The sequence below is a fragment of the Serinus canaria genome, chromosome 7, assembly GCF_022539315.1.
Source record: "Serinus canaria isolate serCan28SL12 chromosome 7, serCan2020, whole genome shotgun sequence".
NCBI classification, from domain to species: Eukaryota; Metazoa; Chordata; class Aves; order Passeriformes; family Fringillidae; genus Serinus; species Serinus canaria.
In genome coordinates this window covers 4,118,323-4,139,830 of record NC_066321.1, presented here as the reverse complement: position 1 = coordinate 4,139,830, position 21,508 = coordinate 4,118,323, and the positions used below count along the sequence as shown (strand labels likewise).

Sequence of the window (21,508 nt, the reverse complement as noted above, 5' to 3'; positions counted from 1 at the left end):
GGAGGCAGAACATTTGTCTTTTACTGTCTGAGGCTGGGGCAAAAAGGGCTTGTTCAAAATAAAACAACTTGGTACAAAATTTCATTTTTAAAGCCCCAAACCCAGCTACTGCATACCACCAAAGGAGTTTAGGTATTTCAGTTTAACTTCTCCTAAATTTGTGAGTATGCTTTTTCTTATGCCCAGTTTAAGAAATTGGGGTTGTTCCTCTCCAGCTGCTCCCTCCAAAACCAAAACATTTATTTTCTGCTTTCTTTCAAAATGCAACTTGGGATAGACTTGTTAAAGTATTTAAAGTATTTAATAGCCTTCCTATCACTGCATGAGGCCATGTCAGAGCTTTTCTCTGCTTTGGGACTGCCTTTCTGCAAACCTCCACAACCCAGACCTGATGTAAATCAGCAATACCTTGGCATGAGCCAGCAGACAAAAGGCAAACTAGGCCCACTCTTCTTCATGGAAGTGCAAGCTTCCCACAGGAGTTATAAAGCTGGGAATTCAGTATCTGGGGAAAGGATTTATGTCTGAGAGCAGGGCTTGATCTTTTAGCCAGGTGGAAGCTGAGGGTGATAGAGTCTCCTTTGTCCTGCTGTTGTTTTGTGTCATTGCAAACACCAGCCTGAAGCCCTGCAAAGACCTTGGCTTAGCTTGGGGTGGTTCTCTAATTCACTGCAGGGGCCATGGGTCTAAAAGTGACCTGTTGTAACCAGCCCAATTAACATCTTTACCCAAGCTTGTGGGGTAGGGCTTTGCTAGTCCCCATCCTTGTCCTCAGAGCAGCAAAACTGAATCAATCTGACATATATGGGTCTGATCTATCCCTTTTCTCCCATGATCTCACCTCCTTTGAAGTCTCTCTTAATACTCAAATAGCTTTTTTAATACCAGGCTCTATATATCACAATGCAATATATTCCTGGCTAATTGGGTGAGAGTGATTTCTTTATGGGAAGGTTTCAAATAAAATAAAAAAGGACCTGGAGTGAGCAGAGCTATGAAATACTACTGAAACCATCAGGTCAATGCAGGCTGAGCCTGTGCCACCAGGTTTTCATGTAAGTGTTGCAGAGAGAAGGTTTCCAACACACAGAGAGCACTGAAGTGACCTGCTAAGACTGAAATTTTGCTTGTCTGGCTGTTTGAGCTCCAGAAAAGTTCCAATTTTAATTTTTGAAATTTTTTGCTCCCTCCCTAATTCTCCATTTATAAAAAGGATAACTTGAATTTCCAAGCAATTTGGATGTAATGAAATGTGAGTGTTTGTGAGCACCTGGGGGAGAAGATGCTTGAGTCAGGTGTTCCCAGCAGGGTGTTTGCAGCTGTAGGTGGGCAGTGTGCTCAGCTCTGCTGTCAGGGGGTGAAAGGGACAGGAGGAGACAAATTTGCAGAGCCCTGAGACAGTAAAATAAGTAAAAGTAAGGCACAGTTTAAACAGATGAAAGGGAAATAAATGTATGTAAAGCAGTCAGGAAAATAATAGATAAACCCTTGCAGAGGATTAAATGAAAACTGTGCAGTGTTTAAAATGAAGGGATTTATCAAGACTTTAGCCCACACTAGCAGCAGGTAGTGTTTAAAAGTGAAAAGTTTCTGTGATGTGAAGAAATGCTGCATGTGCAGGAAGCAGTTATGTCCAAAGATGTGTTGGCTTTTACCAAGATGCCTTTTGTTTGAGGAACAAAAGGCATCTTCTGCCAATTTCTTCACAGACAGAGGTGAGATATCAACTCTTTTTCTTATACTACTTCCCCTTTTGGTGTTTTGATGCCAATGAAAATGCCAGAGCACGAATAGCTTCCTGCTACTTCTTTATAGAGACTTGCACAGCTATTTTCATATGTGAACTCTAACCCTGGTGTCAGATAAACAGAAATATGCTACTCCAGCTCCTTGCACTTTCCCCTTCCCATTTTTCCCAGGTGCTCTGTATCCCCATCCTGCTCCAGTGCAAACCTTCTCTCTCCAGTAACTGATATGCAAGAGGTTGCTCTACACCTTCTTGGACTGGTAACTCCCACTGAGTTTTTCTTTGCTCATTTTCTTGATTTATGAGGAGATGTCACATTAGTCTTTTTTTGAATTAGAGTCACATAATCCCCAAAATAAAGAACTGAATCTTCTGTAAAACTGCTGAAAATAATGTAACTTTGGAGGAAGGTGAGTTGGAAGCAAAGGACAGTCATAAAAGGATTTGGAAGGTTGTTTTATTCTGCTGGAAAGAACTAATGCTGATCTTTAGAATGATTCTCGGAATCATAGAATTATAGAATGATTTTGGTTGGGAGGGACCTTAAAGCTCATCTCATTCCACCCCCTGTCATGGACAGGGCACCTTTCACAATCCCAGGCTTTTCCTAGCCCCATCCAAACTGGCCTTGGACACTTCCAGGGACTCAGGGGCAGCCACAGCTTCTCTGGGCACCCTGTTGTCAGGGCCTCTCCATCCTCACAGGGAAGAATTTCTTCACTCAGACTGAGTCTCCTACTCAGACTTTACTCAGATGATAGGCCAAGATGGTCCATTTCTCACTGGCCTATTTAATTTGTCTCCTCTGAGCATCTCAGCCCTACTGGAAGCTTTATCCGAACAGAGCACCTTGTCCTGGTCAAGGAGAGGATCTGGAGAAGCAGCAAAGAGACTCGTAGGGAAGCTGTGCTGAGTGCAGCCAGGTGGGGAAGTCAGTGGTGACAGATGGCAGTGAGCATGCTGCTGTTTCCAGAAGGGTTCTCCCTGGTCCTGCTGGACTCAGGCTGTGGGCTAATGTAAATAAACCACTCGTGCAGCGAGCACATGTCCCCAGAGTGCATGAAGTATCCTGTGCTAAGGTAGAAATGAACTGTTGCTTTGCCAAGGAGATGAGAGCAATTTAGCTCCTTGAGCTAATTTAGAAACCAAAAGTTAAAACCTCCCTTGGGAAGAGACTGTTTAGGAATAAAGCTATCGGCTAATTAGGCTTAATTGCATTGTCTTGGGACAAGTGATTTATTAGGCCAATCTAGACCCATGATGGGCCTGCAGGGGTGTGTTCTCGGATTCACCAACTGCATGGCAAATATCCAAGAGCATTTTTTAACTTTGGAGGGAGTCTCTGGGAGAAAAAATGAGAGGTTAATGTGCACTCACATCATCTCCTCCCATTCTTTTTCTTCGACTCCTTTGATGTGGCTCCCATGATTGTCTCCTTGTTCTCTGTCAAGAATTTTCTCTCTCTCTCCCTTCAAATCCTTCCTTGTAATTAAGCTGTATCTTCAAGCAATCTCACCTCTTTTCTCATTATAAATATCCCTCTTGTTCGTTCTTTCTTGAAGGTCTTCCTCCTTGTTTTGTCACCTTTGCCCTGGTTGGATTTTAAGATGATTGTAAAGGTGCTGTGTGTGAACTCCCCATCACCTATGGGGTGAGTGTGGAAGAAATGTGCTGCTCTCATTCTCTGAGTGAGAATTTTCCCTCCTGGATCGTGCTGAAGGGTCATCACTTGGTGTGCTGTGCCGTGGTCCTGTCCCACTCCCAGCCTCGGGAATGAGAGGGAGGTGGCTCTGTTCCTTCCACATTTGCTTTCCCATCTGTAGTGCCTCGAGCTTTCTCATGGATGGTGTAAGACACAACTGCTCAAACACATGAAAGGAACCAACTGGCTTAGCCTGATGGAAAGGTGAATGTAGCCTGGGGGTGACTCTTGCATCCTGTTAACTAGCAGGGAAGGGATCCTGGGGCTCTCCTTGGAGTCTGGATGGTTGCTGTGATTTTCCCTTGCATTTCAAAGGCTGTGTGTTGTTATCTGCCTGCTCTGTGTGCCTCAGTTCTCCACTTCCAGGCAGGTAGTTTTGAAAGCACTTTGCTGTGTCTTGATTTTTCTCAATAAGACAAAGCAGCAAGCTTCCTTCCTGCTGAATTAATTTACAGAAATGCAACTACTGGTATTGCACACCCCTAAGAAAATGGAAAGAAAGCCTTCATTGCCTGCTTTTTTAGTAAGTCACAAAAGGAGGTATTATTTCTCCTCTTATCCATTTATCTGTGTGTTTCTGTAGCCACCTCACAAAACCTTTCTATATTAGGGAGAAAAGAGTTTATTTTTAATTAAAAAAACCTCTAGTAAATTCTCTGCTGTTTCCACTAAGATCTTGCTTACCTCTGTGCAGAAATGTGCTGGAACTAATGCAATTTTGCATCTGGGATTTCCTACTAGATGTTGACTCCCTTTCAGTGTTTGATCATTTTTCACTATTTCTACTTCAGGAATTTTGGAACTTTGTATGAAGCTTTCCTCCTAAGATTCTCAGTTAAACCTGTAGTCTGCACATGCCCTTTAAAAATGAGATTTGCTCATGCTTTTGTATTGGTTCTTTAGACCACAGTGGGAAAATGTGTCTCATTTCTCCTTATAGAATGGGCTTTGAGGTCATGGTATGGCTTGAAATTGCTCTAAGCTGAAAGCACCAGCAAGAGCCTTTCTGCTTTTGGACCATTAAGTGTCACCAGTTTTCTCACCATTTCTGTCCCCCAGAGCATGTTCCTGTAATTCTCAGCTCTGTGTTCAGATGGGGTTTTGTGCCTGGGATGTCTCCCAGAGCTGTTTGTGTCCCTGACCTGGCTGAGCACCTCTCTGCCTTCAGCTGCACCTCTGGGGTCACACATACAGCTCATGTTGTGATTCATGTCCCAGCCAGCACCTGACTCAAACCATCAGCATTTTCAAAGGTCATTGCTCAGGTTAAGGAAATAATTCAGTCTTGTTACTTTTTATTAAGTTGGCATTCTGGATTTGTGCATGAGGGCATCATGAAAGGGTTTTTTTCCTTTTTTTTTTTTTTTTTTTTTTTTGCTTGGTTTACCACTTATGCCTATTTGTTTCAGCTTGTTCATGGGGTTTCTAGTCCTCATACTCCCTCTTTCTCCTGGTTAAAACTTCTTTCCAATACTCAACCAAGATAAGGTCTCACCAGGTCAGAAACCTTCATTTTTTTTTTCTTTTGTCTCCCTTAATCAAATCTATTTTATCTTAAAGTCCAACAAAAGACATCTACAGCCTGGTGTCCTCTATTTCTTACCTATCTCCCCATGTCTTTGAATCAGGAGCTTCCTAGAGGCCTCCATGACATATATTGTCTATTCTTGCCCACTTGCTGTAAGCCATCCTTCCTCTCACTTTCCATTTGTGAAATACTTATTTTCACACCTCTTTGTTGCTGCTGGTCAATTTTTACTGTCACAGTGACTACTCCTCTTTTGTCACTGGAGTAATTTTCAGTGCTTGCTGGCAGCTGCCTCTTGCTGCCTTGCACTGTGTGAAAACTGCAGGGCAGTTCCAGCTGTAGAGAGCTCACTCAAATGAATGGAGAGGAGTTTCTAGTGAGATGCTGGGAGAAACACAGAATCTTCCCTTTCCTTTTCCTTTCCCTAATTTCTCAAGTCAGCATGACATCAATTCACTGATTTAATCACACCAGTGCAGTAGTTTTGGGAAAATGTTAGGTTCTTTCTGTCCCATGCCATGAAAAACAGCTGCACAACATGAAGAATTATTTAGTATTTTCTTTAGCTGTGTACAGATTATTGAGCAAAAATGGAATAGTTTCCTACTGAAATCTAGTTTTTCAGCATCCCTCTGTTTTCACTGACAGTTTTCTGAGGTGACTTTTGAGCAACCCATTGTGAGCTAGTGCACGGAGATTTTGTCAGTGTGTGTTGAAGGTCAGAGTTGCAGGTACAGTTCTTTTCTGACAGGGCAATAAGTCCATATAAATGTCCTTATTTGATGCTTCTCACCTGTTTCTGCAGTGAGAAGGGCCTGGAGCTCCTGGAACTCATGTCAAACATGACATACTTACACTGGACCTCATGTCAAAACTGTTTATTTTTTATTTATAAAAATAAATTACATAAAATAGGACTCTTAAATTTACGTGCTACTGAAAATTTGGGCAATCGCAGCCCAATAAAGAAAGGTCCCTAAGTCACATTGCTCTTGTTTTCTAGTGATGGATGAAATTTAATCTTTTTGAAGAGAAACTCTTTAAAACAACTCTGAAAGATGCCCATTTCTGTTTTCCCTTAAATATTTCATGTCTTAGATTTCAGCTGAATATTCCTCCTTCAGTACCACTTAGTAAACGTTTTGTAACACAACTACTGGATTCTGTGGCAAATTTCCTGGCCCTTGAAACTATGAATTCAATTAGTTCTAGCCACTGTCATTAAAAAAAAATCTCATCTAATGAGGATTGTTTCTTGTTGCAGGCAAAGAGCAGAGGTGATAACTTACATTTTAGCTAATAAGGATTCTAGTATGATAAAGGTCTTGCATTTAGATTGTGATTAGTCTATTCAAAAACAAGAAAGACTTCCCAGATCTTAAAAATTTTATATTGTATTTCAGTCAGATATATGTATTATTTAGAAATCTATCTAGATATCCTCCCCTGAAAGATTTATTCAAGGGATTGCAGAGACTATAGTTCAGTAAACACATCATAGCAATCAAAACTATCTAAGTCTCCTTTAAATCAGAATCCACATTTAAAAGTAGCTCTAGGAGGGACTGTTGCTTTCAATTGTTTAATTTCATCTATTTGAAACAGCCTAGAAAAAAAATTATGGAATTCTTAAAGAATATAACATGCTTTTTTTTTTAATCACCATAAAATAATTGAGAGCTATTCAGTACTTTATAAAAATCACTGAGAACTTTATTAATATCTCCATGAGTAAATTGGCTCCCTGCTTGATTTTTAATTTCTGGTGTTAGGCAGAATATTCAATTTCCCCTTACTAAATGTGTGAACATACTGTTGGCTGTATTCCCCCTTTTCATATATCTGATATTTGGCCAGTGAAAGTGTTATATGAGCACTTTGTGATAATAGTTGTTCGTAAGCTGATTTAACAGTTTTTAATTCAACTTCATTAGCCTTAGGGGGTTTGTTTTTTGTGAAATCTTCTCCTGGGATTTAATTTAGGCTCCCATTTTCTCTGCTGTTGGATCATACCTTTCTTTTGCCTAATCATGGCGAATGAAATTATTGTCGCTTATCACCAGCGCCTCAGAGGTTTGGTGGAGAGCTCTGTGAGGCTCCAAAGGGCCCTGATTGGATTGGCAGCATTGCAGCCATTCCTCTTCCTCGTGCCCTGGCCACAGCAACTTGTTTCCTGCTACAAAACTGAACTCAATCTCCTTTTGTTTTGACCTGGAGGGGTAATATGGATGGTAGTGTTGAAATTGGTGTATTCCCACTTGTGTCAAGCCTAAAACACTAACAAGGTAAAAATCAATCCAGGAAGAGTGTGTGCACCCTCTGTCTCCCAGCAGCCATGAGCTGCAAATCACCTTGTTCTCCACTGACCAAACAGCCCGGGTTTTTCACCCAAGAGCCTCCCTAATTGTGGCAGAGGTTTTGTTAAATCACCCACCTCGAAGAGCAGCAAAGCTCAGGGAGCTGAGAGCTGCCCAGCTACTTTTGGAAAGAGGGTGATTACTCAAATCTGGAAGTTTCTTAATTCCATCCATTGCAGTTGCATAGTTAAGTGTCATTGTTTAAATTATGAGACTGTTTTTCTGGATTTGGGTCTTTGCTGTTAAAACTTGCTGCTAGGCAGAAAGTGAGTTTAGCTATTTTTTAACCAAGACAAGCCTCAAAATAGAGGAGAAAAATTGTCTCCCTTTAGATGGTACTGAAAGTGCAAGCCTCTTAACAGAAGAAAAATGTCATGCTATTAGCCTCTAATACAATCACATTACTTTGGTCCTTTGACAAAGTAAAGCCTCATTGATATTAAATATGAAAAGTTACTACTTTCACAGAAGCAACTTTTCATAAGGAGTTTTGATTTTTTTCCACTGAGTTCTAAGAGACTGGCCCATTAATAATATATGGCGCCGCTCACAAGTCACATATGCTTAATAATTAGGAAACATTTGTAATGAGTTGAAAAGGGTAAGGAAAGCAGCAGAGTGTGAGCAAGTCCTAAACTACAGAAGTCTGAGGCTAATAATTACCTGGGCTTCAAAAGCTTTTCAAATCCTAACAACAGATCCTACTTAGAATTAACAGGCACTGCACAGAAGAGAATAATGAAACAAGTCCAAGCTTACCATTTGGGATAAATGATAGCTAAAAAGATATAAAGGAAAAAAAAAAAAGAAAAGGCTTTAAATATAGCTTCTGGCAATCTTGGCAAGGTTTTCTGAAGGAGACTGTGAGAGTTGGGTTGGAAATATTGCTGAAGTCTAACAGGGGTAGCTGCTATAAGTCCCTTAATCCCCCGTGCAAATCCTAGCCCTTATAGATATGTACTGGGGGGATACTCCATAACTGACAGCTTCTCAGTATGGGAAGAATTTCACCTACACAAGGGGGTTAAAATCATTGAATTCTTGATTTCGGTGATGAAAGCTGGAGTTATTTTTCCATTACTCTTTGTTTTGATTAAACAGACCCCTCATCATTTCAAACATCATTTGACATGTCTTTTCTCCCTTTCAGTGAGCTGTCAGCAGGAAAGCTCTGGGTGAGAGCAGGACCCTGCTGGGGTGCTCAGTGTGGAGAGGGTGGGGTGGGCTGGAATAACATTGTCCATCCACTTGTGTTTGTTTTGTTTCAGCACAGCTGTAAAATACCATGTGGAATTAAGCATTAGAAATATTAATTTTTAAAATTTTTTTAAATGTAATCAGAAATGCCAGTTAAGTGATCTAGATCAAGAAAAATATTAGATTCTGAAATGAATAGAAACCTAAACTGGCAGATGAGGTGATAATTGGGGGAAAGGCTGACAGGAGGGGAAAAAAGTGACATCAACTTTACCTCCAAATGCCCTTCTCTTATCTGCATATTAAAAAATCCTGTATAAGATGCTCCACATAAATCTTTTTCTCCATCCTTACATGGTCCTCATCGTTAAATATGTGAGTACATTTTAACAAATATATTCTCATCCCTCACTGCAGAGTTAGAGCAGTCTTGAGCAGAATTCCTAGAGATGAGGGCTTGAGGCATGGAGAGACCAAATGACTCATCAGTGATCAGACAAGTCTGTGATAGCAAAGAAAATTTAAACTCCCTCTCAAACTCCAGCCAGTGAGCCAAAAATATGCCATGTACAGCAACGAGCAGGTTTTTTGTTTTCTTAGTTGGTGTGTGTATGTGTCATTCTATTTATTCTGAGTTTTGGCATTGAATCCAAAGAAACACAGTCATCCCCATGTGCTTGCAATAAAATTAATGCCATAGAAATTAAGTTAAAACTTATAAAAATGCAATTAGAAAGCTGCAGTGAAATTAATGCAGAGTAGAATGCAAAGAGTTGAGCCCAGCTGTTGAGCCTGGGGACCAGGTCTGTGCTCAGAGGTTCTGCAGAGCTGTTTGCAGATCTGGGTGAGAGCAAGGTAGATTTGAGGGGGTGAGAGGACTGTTTCTGTGAGTTTGGTTTCTGGGACTGACCTTTGACTGAGTGCAGCAGCATTAGGAGATGCTCCTGCTGAGGACCTGAGTCCTGGGTACTTTTTCTATCTGTATTGCATAACATGGAGCCCAGGAAACTGGAGGAATGTTCCTCAGAATATGGAAATGACCTTTCAGTTGAGCTGGAGATTCATATATGGATGTAAGGCATGTTTAGAAATGCTTTTGGGTTTGAGGAGCTGATTGTACCGTTTGTTGGTTTGGGGTTTTATTTATTTGGTTTGGTTTGGGTTTTTTAATTCTGGAATCTGAAATATGAAAGCTTGGGCTTTGGATGAGGTACCACCACGTTCTTCTAGGCAGAAGGATGATGGTTCAGCATGGTCAGATGTGGATTGTTCCTGGCTCCAGGCTGGCTCCAGCCTCCAGGCTTTTATATGTCCTTTTGCAGTTTAATTTCTAAGGCCTCATGGTTGTTTTTGTCACACATTTCCTGCTAAGAGAGTGATATTTAAGTCACAATTAACCTCTTTCCTCTAAACTCGTGTCACAGTGTCTGTTGCTTGCCCATCCTAGGTCTTCAGGGTGTTTTGAGACATGGATGTGCTCCTCAACCAGCCAGCTGTGCCATAGACATTTAGGACTGCAAGAAATGGAACTTAATGATTATTTTTGTCTCTTTCATTCTTTTCCCTGCTCAAGGCTGCCTTTGCAGTCATAGCATAAGATCTGCCTGGCTCTGTGTAATGAACTTTGGGAGCAGTGACAAGTCTCATTAACTCCTCAGAACTGATTCTTTCTCATGGCTGGAACAGTAGCATGAAAAAAATCAAACAAATCTTTGCCAACACCTGGATGCTTTTGCAAAATTAAAGCAATGTGTGAATGAAGAGCTTAGCTGCCACCCAGCAGTTACATCAGCTCCTTTGTGGACACAGCCTGGCCCCAAACTGCCTGTTTATGATTTGGCTTAATCCATCCTTTCACAAACATAACATGCTTTGCTGGTATGTGCTCCTAATATAATCTAAATAATGACTGTGAAATTTCCAGCTCGCTTCGTGACCTGATAAGGGAGAGGAAACAAACTGCTCCATGCCCAGGGAAGCTGGAAGATGTAAAATCAAGTATTACGAATTTCACACTGTATTCCTGTAGCTTTTCAACTTGCCTTCCTCTGGATGTGAAATTATTATCTTGCACAATATAATGACAGGATACTTCAACACATTGCCTTGGACTGTAAAAGCTGGGCCACATTAATGGCATTTCCCTGTTTTCTGTATCACTACTCAAGAGTTTCTGTCTCTTTTTCTTGCTGAGAAGGGAAATGAGACCCATGTTGCTCCAGGCTGTAAATTATAAATGAGTAGCATGATCATCTGTAATGCCAAAGCAAAGGTCAGAGGAATTTTTTTTGTGTTTTTTCTGTGTTCTTTAACTGGATCTTCTTTGATGTTTACACTGCACATACATCATGATCATTATATCCTGCACTCCTGCATCATTAATACAACTACAAATGAGATGACTCAAGTTATGAACAACCAGTGCTTCAGTCTAATGCAGACAGATACGAAGGAGGAAAATGAGCTAAATAAAAATACTTACTGGAGGGATTTTTCCCTGGTGTAAATGTCCTTAAAGAGAGTATGACTAAATAAGAGGATACTGTTCCTTTCTGCAGTCATTTTCCAGACCCTTTGTTCATTGATTTGTAAAACAAGAGAACATTTTGGAGTAAAAAAAAAAAAAAAAAAAAAAAGGGAATTTGAAAATCTTTCAGCAATGTTTAATTATATTCTTACTTGTTTCATGAAGCTGAGCTAATAGCAGTTTGCTTTAAATTTTATGCGGCAGATGTGAAAATTCTATGCAAAGACTGGAAGTGGCAGAATTCCCTGGCAAGGTCTCAGTGTTATCAAGCTGTGAGGACCTAGACAAGGTTGGATGGGTCCGTCAGCAACCTGGTCCAGTGGAAGGTGTCCCTGCCCATGGCAGGGGTTGGGAAGAGATACGTTTCAAGGTGCCTTCCAACCCAAGGCATTCTATGATGGCAGTGGTTTTATTTGAGGCACAGGATGGAACAATGCATTTGAAAGGTTATTTTCTAACAGAAGTGGGCTTGTAAGAACATATTCACCTTGCAGGAAAAGACACAGCTAGTTTGGCACTAATTTACTCTCATTTTAGTCATGATTTCTCAAAGGATTTCAACTATGCTTTTGCTCCAGGATGGCGATAGTTCTCTGTGGGGGTGTTCCAGGAGCATCTCTGCTGACCAGCCTTGGGAGGCTGCTGGGAATACCTGGGACTGGCAGCAGGATGCTGCAAACAAAACCTATCTATCATTGAGATAAAAATTTTGATTAGTGATGTGTTAAAACAAGGGCTCAGTTTGTATAAATTTGCATTTTTTAATTTGTAGTGGAGCATTTGCTAAATTAGACCTTTATCTCCTTAGATACTGATTTTAACACACTTCTCACAATGGGTTTTATCTGCCATGGGAAGCATGGAACTCGACAGTCCCATTGCTAACAGGTTTAAGGTGTTTCTAATCACAAGCACATCATATATGGCTTTCCAGAGCCTTCCACTTTATGTATTTTGACAAAAGTTATGGGTTGGAATTCAGAATCTATTTAGATCTTGGTTCCTTTGTTTTTAAGAGTTGAAATAGCGACTGCAGTTCAAAATGCTCACTTTGCATGCAGAGTAACAACTCTTTAATAAGAAATTTTACTGCAGTAAGTTAATGTGCAGTTTTATTGCCTATTATTTTTAGTGAGCATTTATAAAGCGTTATGTTTGGGGTTTAACACCTTAGCTCTCTCCCATCACAACAGGTTGAAATTTGCCATGGCGGTGGCAACCTTCATTTCAAAATTTTCACAGAAAATTGTAAACAGCAAATCGCTATAATTTGTGAAGATTTTGTTAATTTCCACGCTTTGAAGCCTGTCAACTTAAATGTCAAATAACATGACATCCATATGGACCATTAGATCAATGAGAGTGTAGGACCAGAGCTGCCTCAAAGTGCACATCCTGCAGCGACACCTCTGAAGTTCTAGAACAGCCAAAAGAGAAAAAAATAAAAAAGAGGAAAAGCAAATTGTCAGATTATGGTAGGAAAGGGCAAGACAGCTAAACTGTCTTTTTTAAAAAAAATCCTTCATTCTGTCATTTTGGAAAAGTTTTGAAATTTCACTTTCCAAGTTGCCTCCGTGGTGCTGCAGCTGAGATCTGGGTTGAAGCCAACTTCAGAATTAGTGAGTTTTGAGCATTTGAAGTGCAACCAGGGAGCTTTTCATCAGCCCTGATCTGGATTATGGTCTGATTGATCTGTATTTTGTCTTTGCTTTCTGGGTGTGGTCCAAGTGGAACATAGTATTGTTTTCTCCTTCTCACAGACTATTTGTCCAGATGTTTTATTTCCCATGGATTTCTCTTCTGCTTCAAAGCTTTGAAACTCTTAGAATGTGTGTAGACATTGATATCAGCAGATTGATGCAGGAACATGCAATATTCAGGATTTTCAGTACAATGTTATCTATGTATTATAGAGTTCCTATAAAAGAACTGAAATATCTTTTATGATTCGAAGCATCAGTAATGGATCCACTTGGGCAGAGGCTCTGTTGTGCTTTATTTGGGGTGTATTCATTTTGGCAATGTAATATCTCATTTAAAATGGATGTATACTGCACTATTAATTTTCATGGGTCTCAGAATAATAAAAACATCATGCAGCAATAAAGAAAAATACATCCTTTTCTGTAGAGCCTCTGTTTAGATGCAGCTCACAGAAGTAAACATAAAACCTGTGTTGTTATACAGAAATACGAACTACTTTATTTTACACTCTGCAGTATTCATATAACAAGTTTCTAACTCAAATGTGGTCTTAATTCTGCAGAGCTCAGCTCTTTTAGGCAAACTGCAAAATGCTCCTTTAGAGAGGGGCCATGACTTTCTTTTCTCTGTTTGCTTCCAGGAAGGCTGATCTACTGTGACCTTTACGTACAGATTTTTTTATCATTACAAGTTTTGCCAGGCTTCACTCCTAAAATTTGCTATCTGGCATAGGGAAAACTGAGCAAAACCTTGGCAGAAATGGTGTCCAGTATGTACAGTTCAGGAAGGTGTCTGTGATGGGGACTTCTTGATATTTTAAAAGCATTAATACAGGGGAATCTCAAGTAGGACTGGCATTATTAATCACTGATATCACTGTGTGCTGAGATAAGAAGTGGAGAACCCAAGGAAGGTGGGGAAAAATTCCCTGATTTTGCAATATTGGTTTCATCTGCAGTGCCCTGGCAGTAGGTGATCCAATGCATCCAGCTGCTTTAGAAAACTGCTTGTAGAAATGCCCTCAAACATACTTTCCATTAAATATGAGTTAATAATGTATTTTTTTTTTCAATGTCCAAGCTCAGACATATTATTTTTTAAATAATTGTATGGGTTTGGTTTTTTTCAGGATACAATCTTAAAAAAAAGGGAATATAGCATTAAGCTGGTTTGGGTTTTATTTTAAAGAAAGTTTTTCGAAGAATAAGTTTGGTTCAGGAAAATAAAAGTGTATGCAGAATTCACACTGGTCTCACAGTAAGGACAAGGCAATGTCCTCACAATCCTCTTTCCAAGGTCTTGTTTGATTGTAGCTCACCAGAAAGTCCTTTTCTTGGTGAAACTAAATCAGATTTTATAACTCCTTTTAGCTTTCAATATTCATTAAATTAAGTTTAAGAGCAGGGGAGAATGTTTTGAATTTAATGCCTTGGAATTAGTGGAAATATTTCTGTACTATTTTTTGTTGTGTGAAGTGAATTCAGAGCAAATGGATATTGTTAAAATCAATAGCTAATTGAAAGATGTGATGTGTTTTATTATTTGCAGTAAAAGAGAAATTCTCAAATGGTAATGTTAAGTTTTTAGTGCTAACTCTTTATAGAATTTATTTCATTTTTATGTCATTGTTAGAAATAAAATGTATTATTAGAAATGTATATATTGCTCAATCTTATATACTTCTTAATACTGAAAGCTAAATGGAAAGATATTAAGTTGTATTAATTTATTTTCTCTAAAAAATCTTAGGCTAATTGGCTGGTGGGGCCATGACTTCAAAACACGATTCCTCATGGAAAACAGTATGTATTTATACACTCTCAATTTTACCTTATTTGATTTATTTATATATGACCAGCTTCACTTCTGTAGCAGTTTGAGGAGAAAGGACAGAACTTTACATTTCCTCATCCTAAATATGTGAGGCAGTGGAGTTAACAAAATGAATGCTGGAATAAATTTCTGTGTGGGCATAAGGGTTTGACTGTCTGCTCCTAGACATTTTGCTGAAATACCTTCAAAAAACAAATATAGAATATGGATGAAACTTTCAAAGTATCTCAGTGAATTAAATTCAGAAGTCTCTGAGGAGCAAGGATCTGCTATCAGTCACTGGGGAAATATCTTTCTTCAGGATTAGTTCTACTGAATTGATGAGAAATTATACAAATTCAGGTAAGGCAAGCTAACAAAAGTCATGAAATCCCACTAATGTTTCAGCATCTCCAAATTTCCTGCCCTAAGGAGGCATGGGTTGTAAGACAAACCTGCTCTGAAATAATGTTTATTGTCCCAACACAAAATGAGAGCTCCTTTCCAAATCTGGCAGCTATTCTGTTCAGCTCCAGTTTAAGCTATGGCAGAGAGAACATCCTGAGGGATCAAGATGAAAAAGGAGCTTTTTGGTTTGATTGGTTGTTTTGTTTTTAATATATTTTTAATTTTCTGTGGCAGCGCCTGTTGATGTGGCTTTGGCTGGAGAGCACCTCTCTAATAGCCTCAGTCTGCTCTTTGTTTTCAGACCAAATGCAAGAGAGTGGCACTATGGAAAGCCAGCAGGAGACACAAATTGCCTTGAAATACTGCTAGAAGAAGGGAAAACGTTGTTTATTCATTTCCATGAGCAGTTTACAGGGGAGAAGTTGGGCATTACAAAATTAGCCAGTCTGCTGTGCGCGAAAAGCGTTTCCCGCGCCGCGCCCTCGCGCTCCGGTGCTGGAGCGTGAAATATCAACGGTGACACAGAACTTACAGCCAGGCTTTTGTAGATTTATTAAATAGATTTTGTGAAATTTCCCAGCCCAAAGTCTAGGCAGCTCCTCTCCTTGGCCTGAAGCTACACTTAGCTGCATTTGCAGCCTCCCATGTGTCTCATCAGCTCAATAAAGTGAAGGAACGTGATTCCTTGCTCCGCGTGAGCGCGCCTCTGCTGACTTGGAATTCCTCTGCCTCGTGCCAGCCTTAAAAGAGATTCAAGTGTAAAGGTGGTTTTAGCACACACCATTTAAACAAATTAATTGCAGTTCTCTGGTTCCCATGAAGCTGCTAATGAGGTCTTCTGCTGGATTAAATTGGGCTTCTCTCGAAGTTGAAAGTATTAGCTGGGAATAGATTACTATTTCCTTTTAATGACCGATTCCTACGGGCCACATTAGGGAAATATTTTACTGTGTGAGGACAGACTTCAAGATAAGGTCCAATCCATTAAAACGAAGAAATCAAAAACACTAATATAAGTTATTCATTTTCCAGAATTACAACTAAGTGAAGGAATTAATGGATTCCGGTTATCAAATCCTCCAATTTTGCTGGTCTGTGCTCTGCATGCCAGTTTAGAGGTAAGTAATTGCTTTACTTTGAGCCTGAATTTAAGAGTATAAAAATGTTTAATGAATGTTACGTGTGTTATTGCTGCCTCCCTTAAAGAAAACTGAAATATTTGAACATGGAAGAGGAGAAATAATGAAAAGCAAACAAAATAAGCCCACAGCCCTGAAAGACCTTAAATGAATATACTCATCTCCCATATCTCTCACAAACTCTGCTGGAGGACCCCGAGTTGGACCAACAGTATTTGAGGTTTGCACCTCCAAATCTGAACTCTGGCAGTGTGTTTGTCCCTGCTTTTAGGAGCTCAGTACAAACAGCACCTTTATCCCATAGAAATATTCAGGGCTCAAAACTGCAGAATAATTAAAGCTGGGAGAGATCTCTGAGGTCACCAAGTCCAACAGTGCCTTGTCTCAGTACTACTCATGGGAAGAATTATGCTCAGCATCTTGCTGCAAAGGAATCATGTAAGTCTGAAAAGCTGCATTCAGAGCTGCTGCTTCATATATTCCACCAGCAAAGCAGACTTATATCCTTCATGAAAGAAAATTAGGTGTTCTGCCTGTCCTGGATCAACTGATCCAGTGGCTCAAGGAACCTGTTCTGCCTTTGGTTACAAGCAGAAGAGACACAAACTATCAGCAAATGTTTTCTAAGAGGGGAATCCATGAGTGTGGCATAGCTCCAAGCTGTCTTTTCTTTCATTGAATCGTTAGTTTTCTGGTGGTCAAAGGAGCAGAGCCCCATCTCTGACCTATCTCTGTGTGAATCACTGACACTGCGGCTGTGGGAAGGGCAGTGCTGCCATACAGAGCTAATTCCTCCTCTGAAGGTGTGATCCATGTGCTAAAAGCCTCTGGTCTGCTTTGGAAAGCACAGCCCATCCCTGTTTGAGGGCATGGAGCTGTTCCCCAAACACAGCTCATCTTGTTTCATATCAAGATGTTCCATCTGCGCCCATAAGGATGGCTCACCCCTGAAATCAGGACTCTCAGTCCCTGTGGCTCAAAGAGGTGGTGTCACTGAGATTTACCTGCTGGATGCAATATATTCTACTATAAAATCATCCTTAAGCTGGTTTTCAAGGCAGCCTTGGGTAGCAAGGTTTTGCCACCAGCATGAATGGCAGAAATTTATTTCTGGTTAGCGTTCCATGAATTCTGGTGAAATGGCTGAGCTGATGCTGGAACAAAGAGCAGGGTCCACATCCCTCTTCTGTATTTGCTGAAAAAACAGCATCTTAAGCAAACAAAGTCAGAAAATTGCCAGTTATGATCTTTCTATCTTACATGCAACACTGAAGGACTGCAAAGGGCACAGCCATGCTTCTTGTTCTGCCTGACAATTTATTTTTTTTTAGTCCTTGAATATCCACTATATTGTTTTAAACTTTATGTGACCTTGGAGATAAGCTGAAAGCTGTTCTGCCATGACCCAGATTGTGAGTGCTCGGGTTTGTGTGGGCTGGTGTCATTTAGCCCACTGCAGGGAGCCTGGAACAATGAGAGCTGAGCAGTTTCCACTGCCTCCCCTTTCCCTGCCCACATTACCTTTTGGCACAGCCAGGATTTCCCAGTGCTAATTGCTCTAATACAGTGGGAAACAAAGTAGTTTTCATGTCTGGCAAGAGATGGCTAGTGAAATTGCATGCCACCTTCACTGGGACACATTAAGCAGAAGGCAGTGTTTCCAATGGAAACAATGAAAACTGCAAGTGTTAATGGATGTTATTCCTCAATAATGCTTAAAGTGACTGTTATGGCACTAGCTGCTGCCTTTTATGGAAAAAAGGGGAGCGCTCTACAGACACATTTTAAAGACCTTTTTCAAAAAATTTCACCCAGGAGACCAAGTATTCCTTGCACAAAGCCTGTGGAAGCAGATTTTTGCATGCAGCCTAAGGAGATCCATCCCTCACACTCCTGCAAATCCTGGAGGAATAGGAGGCAGGTCTGTTTTCCCTCTAGCAATGCACTGAACAGTCCTGTGTCTGCTCTGCCTGCCTGGGTGGACAGGGAAGCACCTCTGGATTTCTGTTGACCTGTGCAACTGCTGTTTGCTGGTGGCTCTGGTCCCTGTCACATTTATTCCCTTGCAAAGTCTGTATTACAACATCCCCATTTCATTTCACAAGCATAAAATGCAGGGGTTCTTGGTTTTGTGCAGCATCTAGTGGCTGTGATAGCATTAGGGAGTGAGATTTGGTATGCTCTACAAAGCAGTGTTTTCCAGATGCTGCTGGAAACCAGAATTTGTTATATTTGGAGTAGGATTCCTCAGGTACCTCTCTTTACACTTTTACAGGTTATGACATAAGCAATGTTAAAATTGTTACTTCTCTAGTGTGGAACAGTGATTTCTTGAGAATGAAGATCATGATTTTCATCCAGGGCACTGCCTTGCCTGGGATTTGCAGCTGCAGTCAGTGTACAGAGAGCTGTCCACAAGCATTGACGTGCCAGGATGTGATTTGAAGTGGCTGTTGGGCACTTGCATGTCTGTATCCTTGTCATTTTCCCCTGCAGCTAATTCCATGGGCAGAAGGACAGGGAGGTTTGAGGAAGGCAGGGGTAAATTGTTTCTGGGGTTGCATTTCCATCATTCCCTGTAATGGAGCCTTTCTAGAGCAAAAGCAGAAGCTGTCTCAGCGACTGCTCCCAAACTCCTCAAACACATTGGTCTTGTTTGTGTGGCCAAACAGCACTGCCGTTTCCAAGCAGTCATTTTTGCATGTCTCATGATTTTTTGAAGCTCACTGGTTCTTGTAGCTGTGCAGAAGCACAGAGCTATTGAAAAATAATTCAGTGAATGTGTGTTTTTTTGATTCATGTGGACTAGAGAGAGCCTGTACAGGACTTAAAGCTGTGAAGTCAATGCTAATAGACATTTTGTGCTTTCACAGGCAAGAATTTCTACACCAGTCATGACGTTTCAGTCTTGGCCCTCGAATTTTGTTATTAGAATCATTTAGTTTGGAAAAGACCTCCATGGTCATTGTGTCCAACCATTAAACCAGCACTTCCAGGCCCACCACCAAACCATGTCTTCAAGTGCCAAAACTATGTGGTTTGGAACATTCCAGGGACAGTGATTCCTGCCATGGACAGCCTGTTCCAGTGCTTGACCACACTTTTAGTTAAGAAATTCTTCATAATATCCAAGCTAAACCTCTCCTGGTGCCACTTGAGGCTGTTCCCTCTTTTCCTATCAGTTGTTTCCTGGGAGAGGAGACCAAACCCCACCTGGCTCCTCCCTCCTTTCAGGGAGCTGGAGAGAGTGGGAAGGTATGTATTAAAAGTACATACAAGGGAAAACTTTCATGTGATTTTGAGTTTTATTCTGCACTGTTGCACCTATAGAGGATTTATGGATTCTCTTTAGACATGCAAATGAATGCTCTTTTAGCAAATTGGCTTTGTGTTCAAGTTATTTCTGCTGACACTGATGCTTATGGAACTTCTGAACAGTAGGAACAAATATCTGTCATTATCTAAAAGACATTATCCTGTGTTTTCCAAAGCCCAATCCTGCCATGTTTATGTGAAATGTCTCTCTGGTGTAACTACTTAATTCCAGTGATAAAGTATAGAGAAATCTATCTTTATTTCCTTCTCATTTTCTACAGCAACACATTCTCATTCTAATGACTTCAAATCATCACAGGTTTTTAGCCAAACTACAGTGAAAGCATTGAGGAGGAAATCTGTTCTACTCACTGGTTACCTGGAATACCTGATAAAGCATTACTACAGTGAGGATAAAACAAATCCAGAGAAGCCCTTTGTAAGAATAATCACACCATCTCAGATTGGGGAGAGAGGATGTCAGCTCACTCTGAAGTTTTCCCTTCCAATCAAATCAGTGTTCAAAGAGCTGGAGAAGAGAGGAGTAGCTGTAAGTAAATCAAACTTCATCTTCTTTACGAGTAACAAACTATTAATTTGCTTTTTTTTCAAACTTAGTCTCATATAAGGCAAAAACCTACTAGGACTGATGATGATTTCTTACAATTTCAATTTTTACTTGTACAAACAGTCAAACACATAGAGTTATTTTACAAATTATTTGTTAGGCTCTGTATTGCCCTTTCACTGTTGACTTATTTGCAGTAGTTCTGGAGTCACTGCTGGGGTCAGAGCTGTATCATTGGTGCATTAGGATGGGAGGCACAGCTACAGATTTCCATGACAAGGAACTCTGAACCTGCATCTGTACTCTTCTTGATCCACAAGTGTCCAAAAGCTTTGTGGGACATTGAGATGGAGCAATGGAGAAGCTGCCATTTCCCTAGAGATGTGTTTTAGCACTCAGAAAAAGCAGCCACTTCCTTGTAATGACACAGTTACCATGGAGCACTGCTCCAAAAGAATAAAAGTGAATTTTAGGTGATTTAGATGTGCTGGGATGTGAGGCTGATAGCATAATGCTATATAAATGAGATATCAGTTTTATTTCTGCTGGTCACTTGTCTCCCCAAAGGGCAGCTTTTTTAGGTTATGTATGCTGCTGCTGCTTTGGTGCTGCCAGGGAATTCCAGGAACTCCTGCTTTAAACAGGGCATGGGGCCTCACATTGTTGGCTTGTCTTTGCAATGCAGTGATATTTTTCAAATATAGGAGATTATTATATTCAAGAAAATTTTCAAAATCACAGTGAGGGGAAGAAAAATACTGCAGTGCCTGTGCCATTACTTGTACTATTAGAACAAGACACTCACATACTGGAATGAGAGGGTTTTGTGCCTTTGTTTGTTTTTTTTGGTCACCTCTGTGCCTCTTCAACTCTGGGTTGCTATAGGCATTAAAGTGAATTTTGGGGTTACATAGCTGGTTTGAAGACCTCAATGGCACTGCTAAAGTCCTGCCCATCCTGGGCTTTGCATCATTTTTTTAGGCAAAACTACTCTTACTAAATGTTTCACAATCATGCTCCTCACTGTAGCTCCTTGAGAATCCCAAAGGTTTTACATGGGCTTCCTTGTCAATCCAGTCATTCTTCCTTGAAGACAAGTTGTGGCATTTAAAAATACAGCCTGGCAGACAGACAAGAAGGGACCTGAATTTACTGAATGCTCCCTCTCTGTTTTGCAGTGTGACATGCGGGAACCAGATGCTCTTCGTGTTGCCCCTGTTCCTCTCTACAATTCCTTCCTTGACGTGCACAGATTTATTGAAATCCTGGGATCTGCAATTACATCTTCAAAACAAACACCAAATAATACTGTGCTATCTGGTTCTTATTGATGGCTCAGCTGTACCTTTTAATCTATTTCTGACTAAGATGCATTTATCCTGCTGAGTGATTCTTTGCTTCGAGTAGACTGAGCTATATCCCGTGCAATTTGCAAAAAAATGACTGTGCTTGAATAGTTATTTACAACAGACATAGTTTTATTAAAGCTCATATTTCCACTCTG

At 40.4% G+C, this 21,508-nt stretch overlaps 1 protein-coding gene across 2 annotated transcripts in view; it reads left to right on the top strand.

The window, feature by feature from the left end:
* Positions 1 to 21,508, top strand: part of KYNU (kynureninase) — a 57,659-nt gene extending 36,151 nt beyond the window's left edge. For both annotated transcript variants that reach the window (XM_018911258.3, XM_018911259.3), the window contains exons 11-14: positions 14,512 to 14,564; positions 16,015 to 16,100; positions 19,756 to 19,986; positions 21,183 to 21,508. In XM_018911258.3, the coding sequence (XP_018766803.3) occupies positions 14,512 to 14,564; positions 16,015 to 16,100; positions 19,756 to 19,986; positions 21,183 to 21,335 (523 nt within the window). In that variant the 3' untranslated portion in view covers positions 21,336 to 21,508. The remainder of the gene's footprint in view (positions 1 to 14,511; positions 14,565 to 16,014; positions 16,101 to 19,755; positions 19,987 to 21,182) is intronic.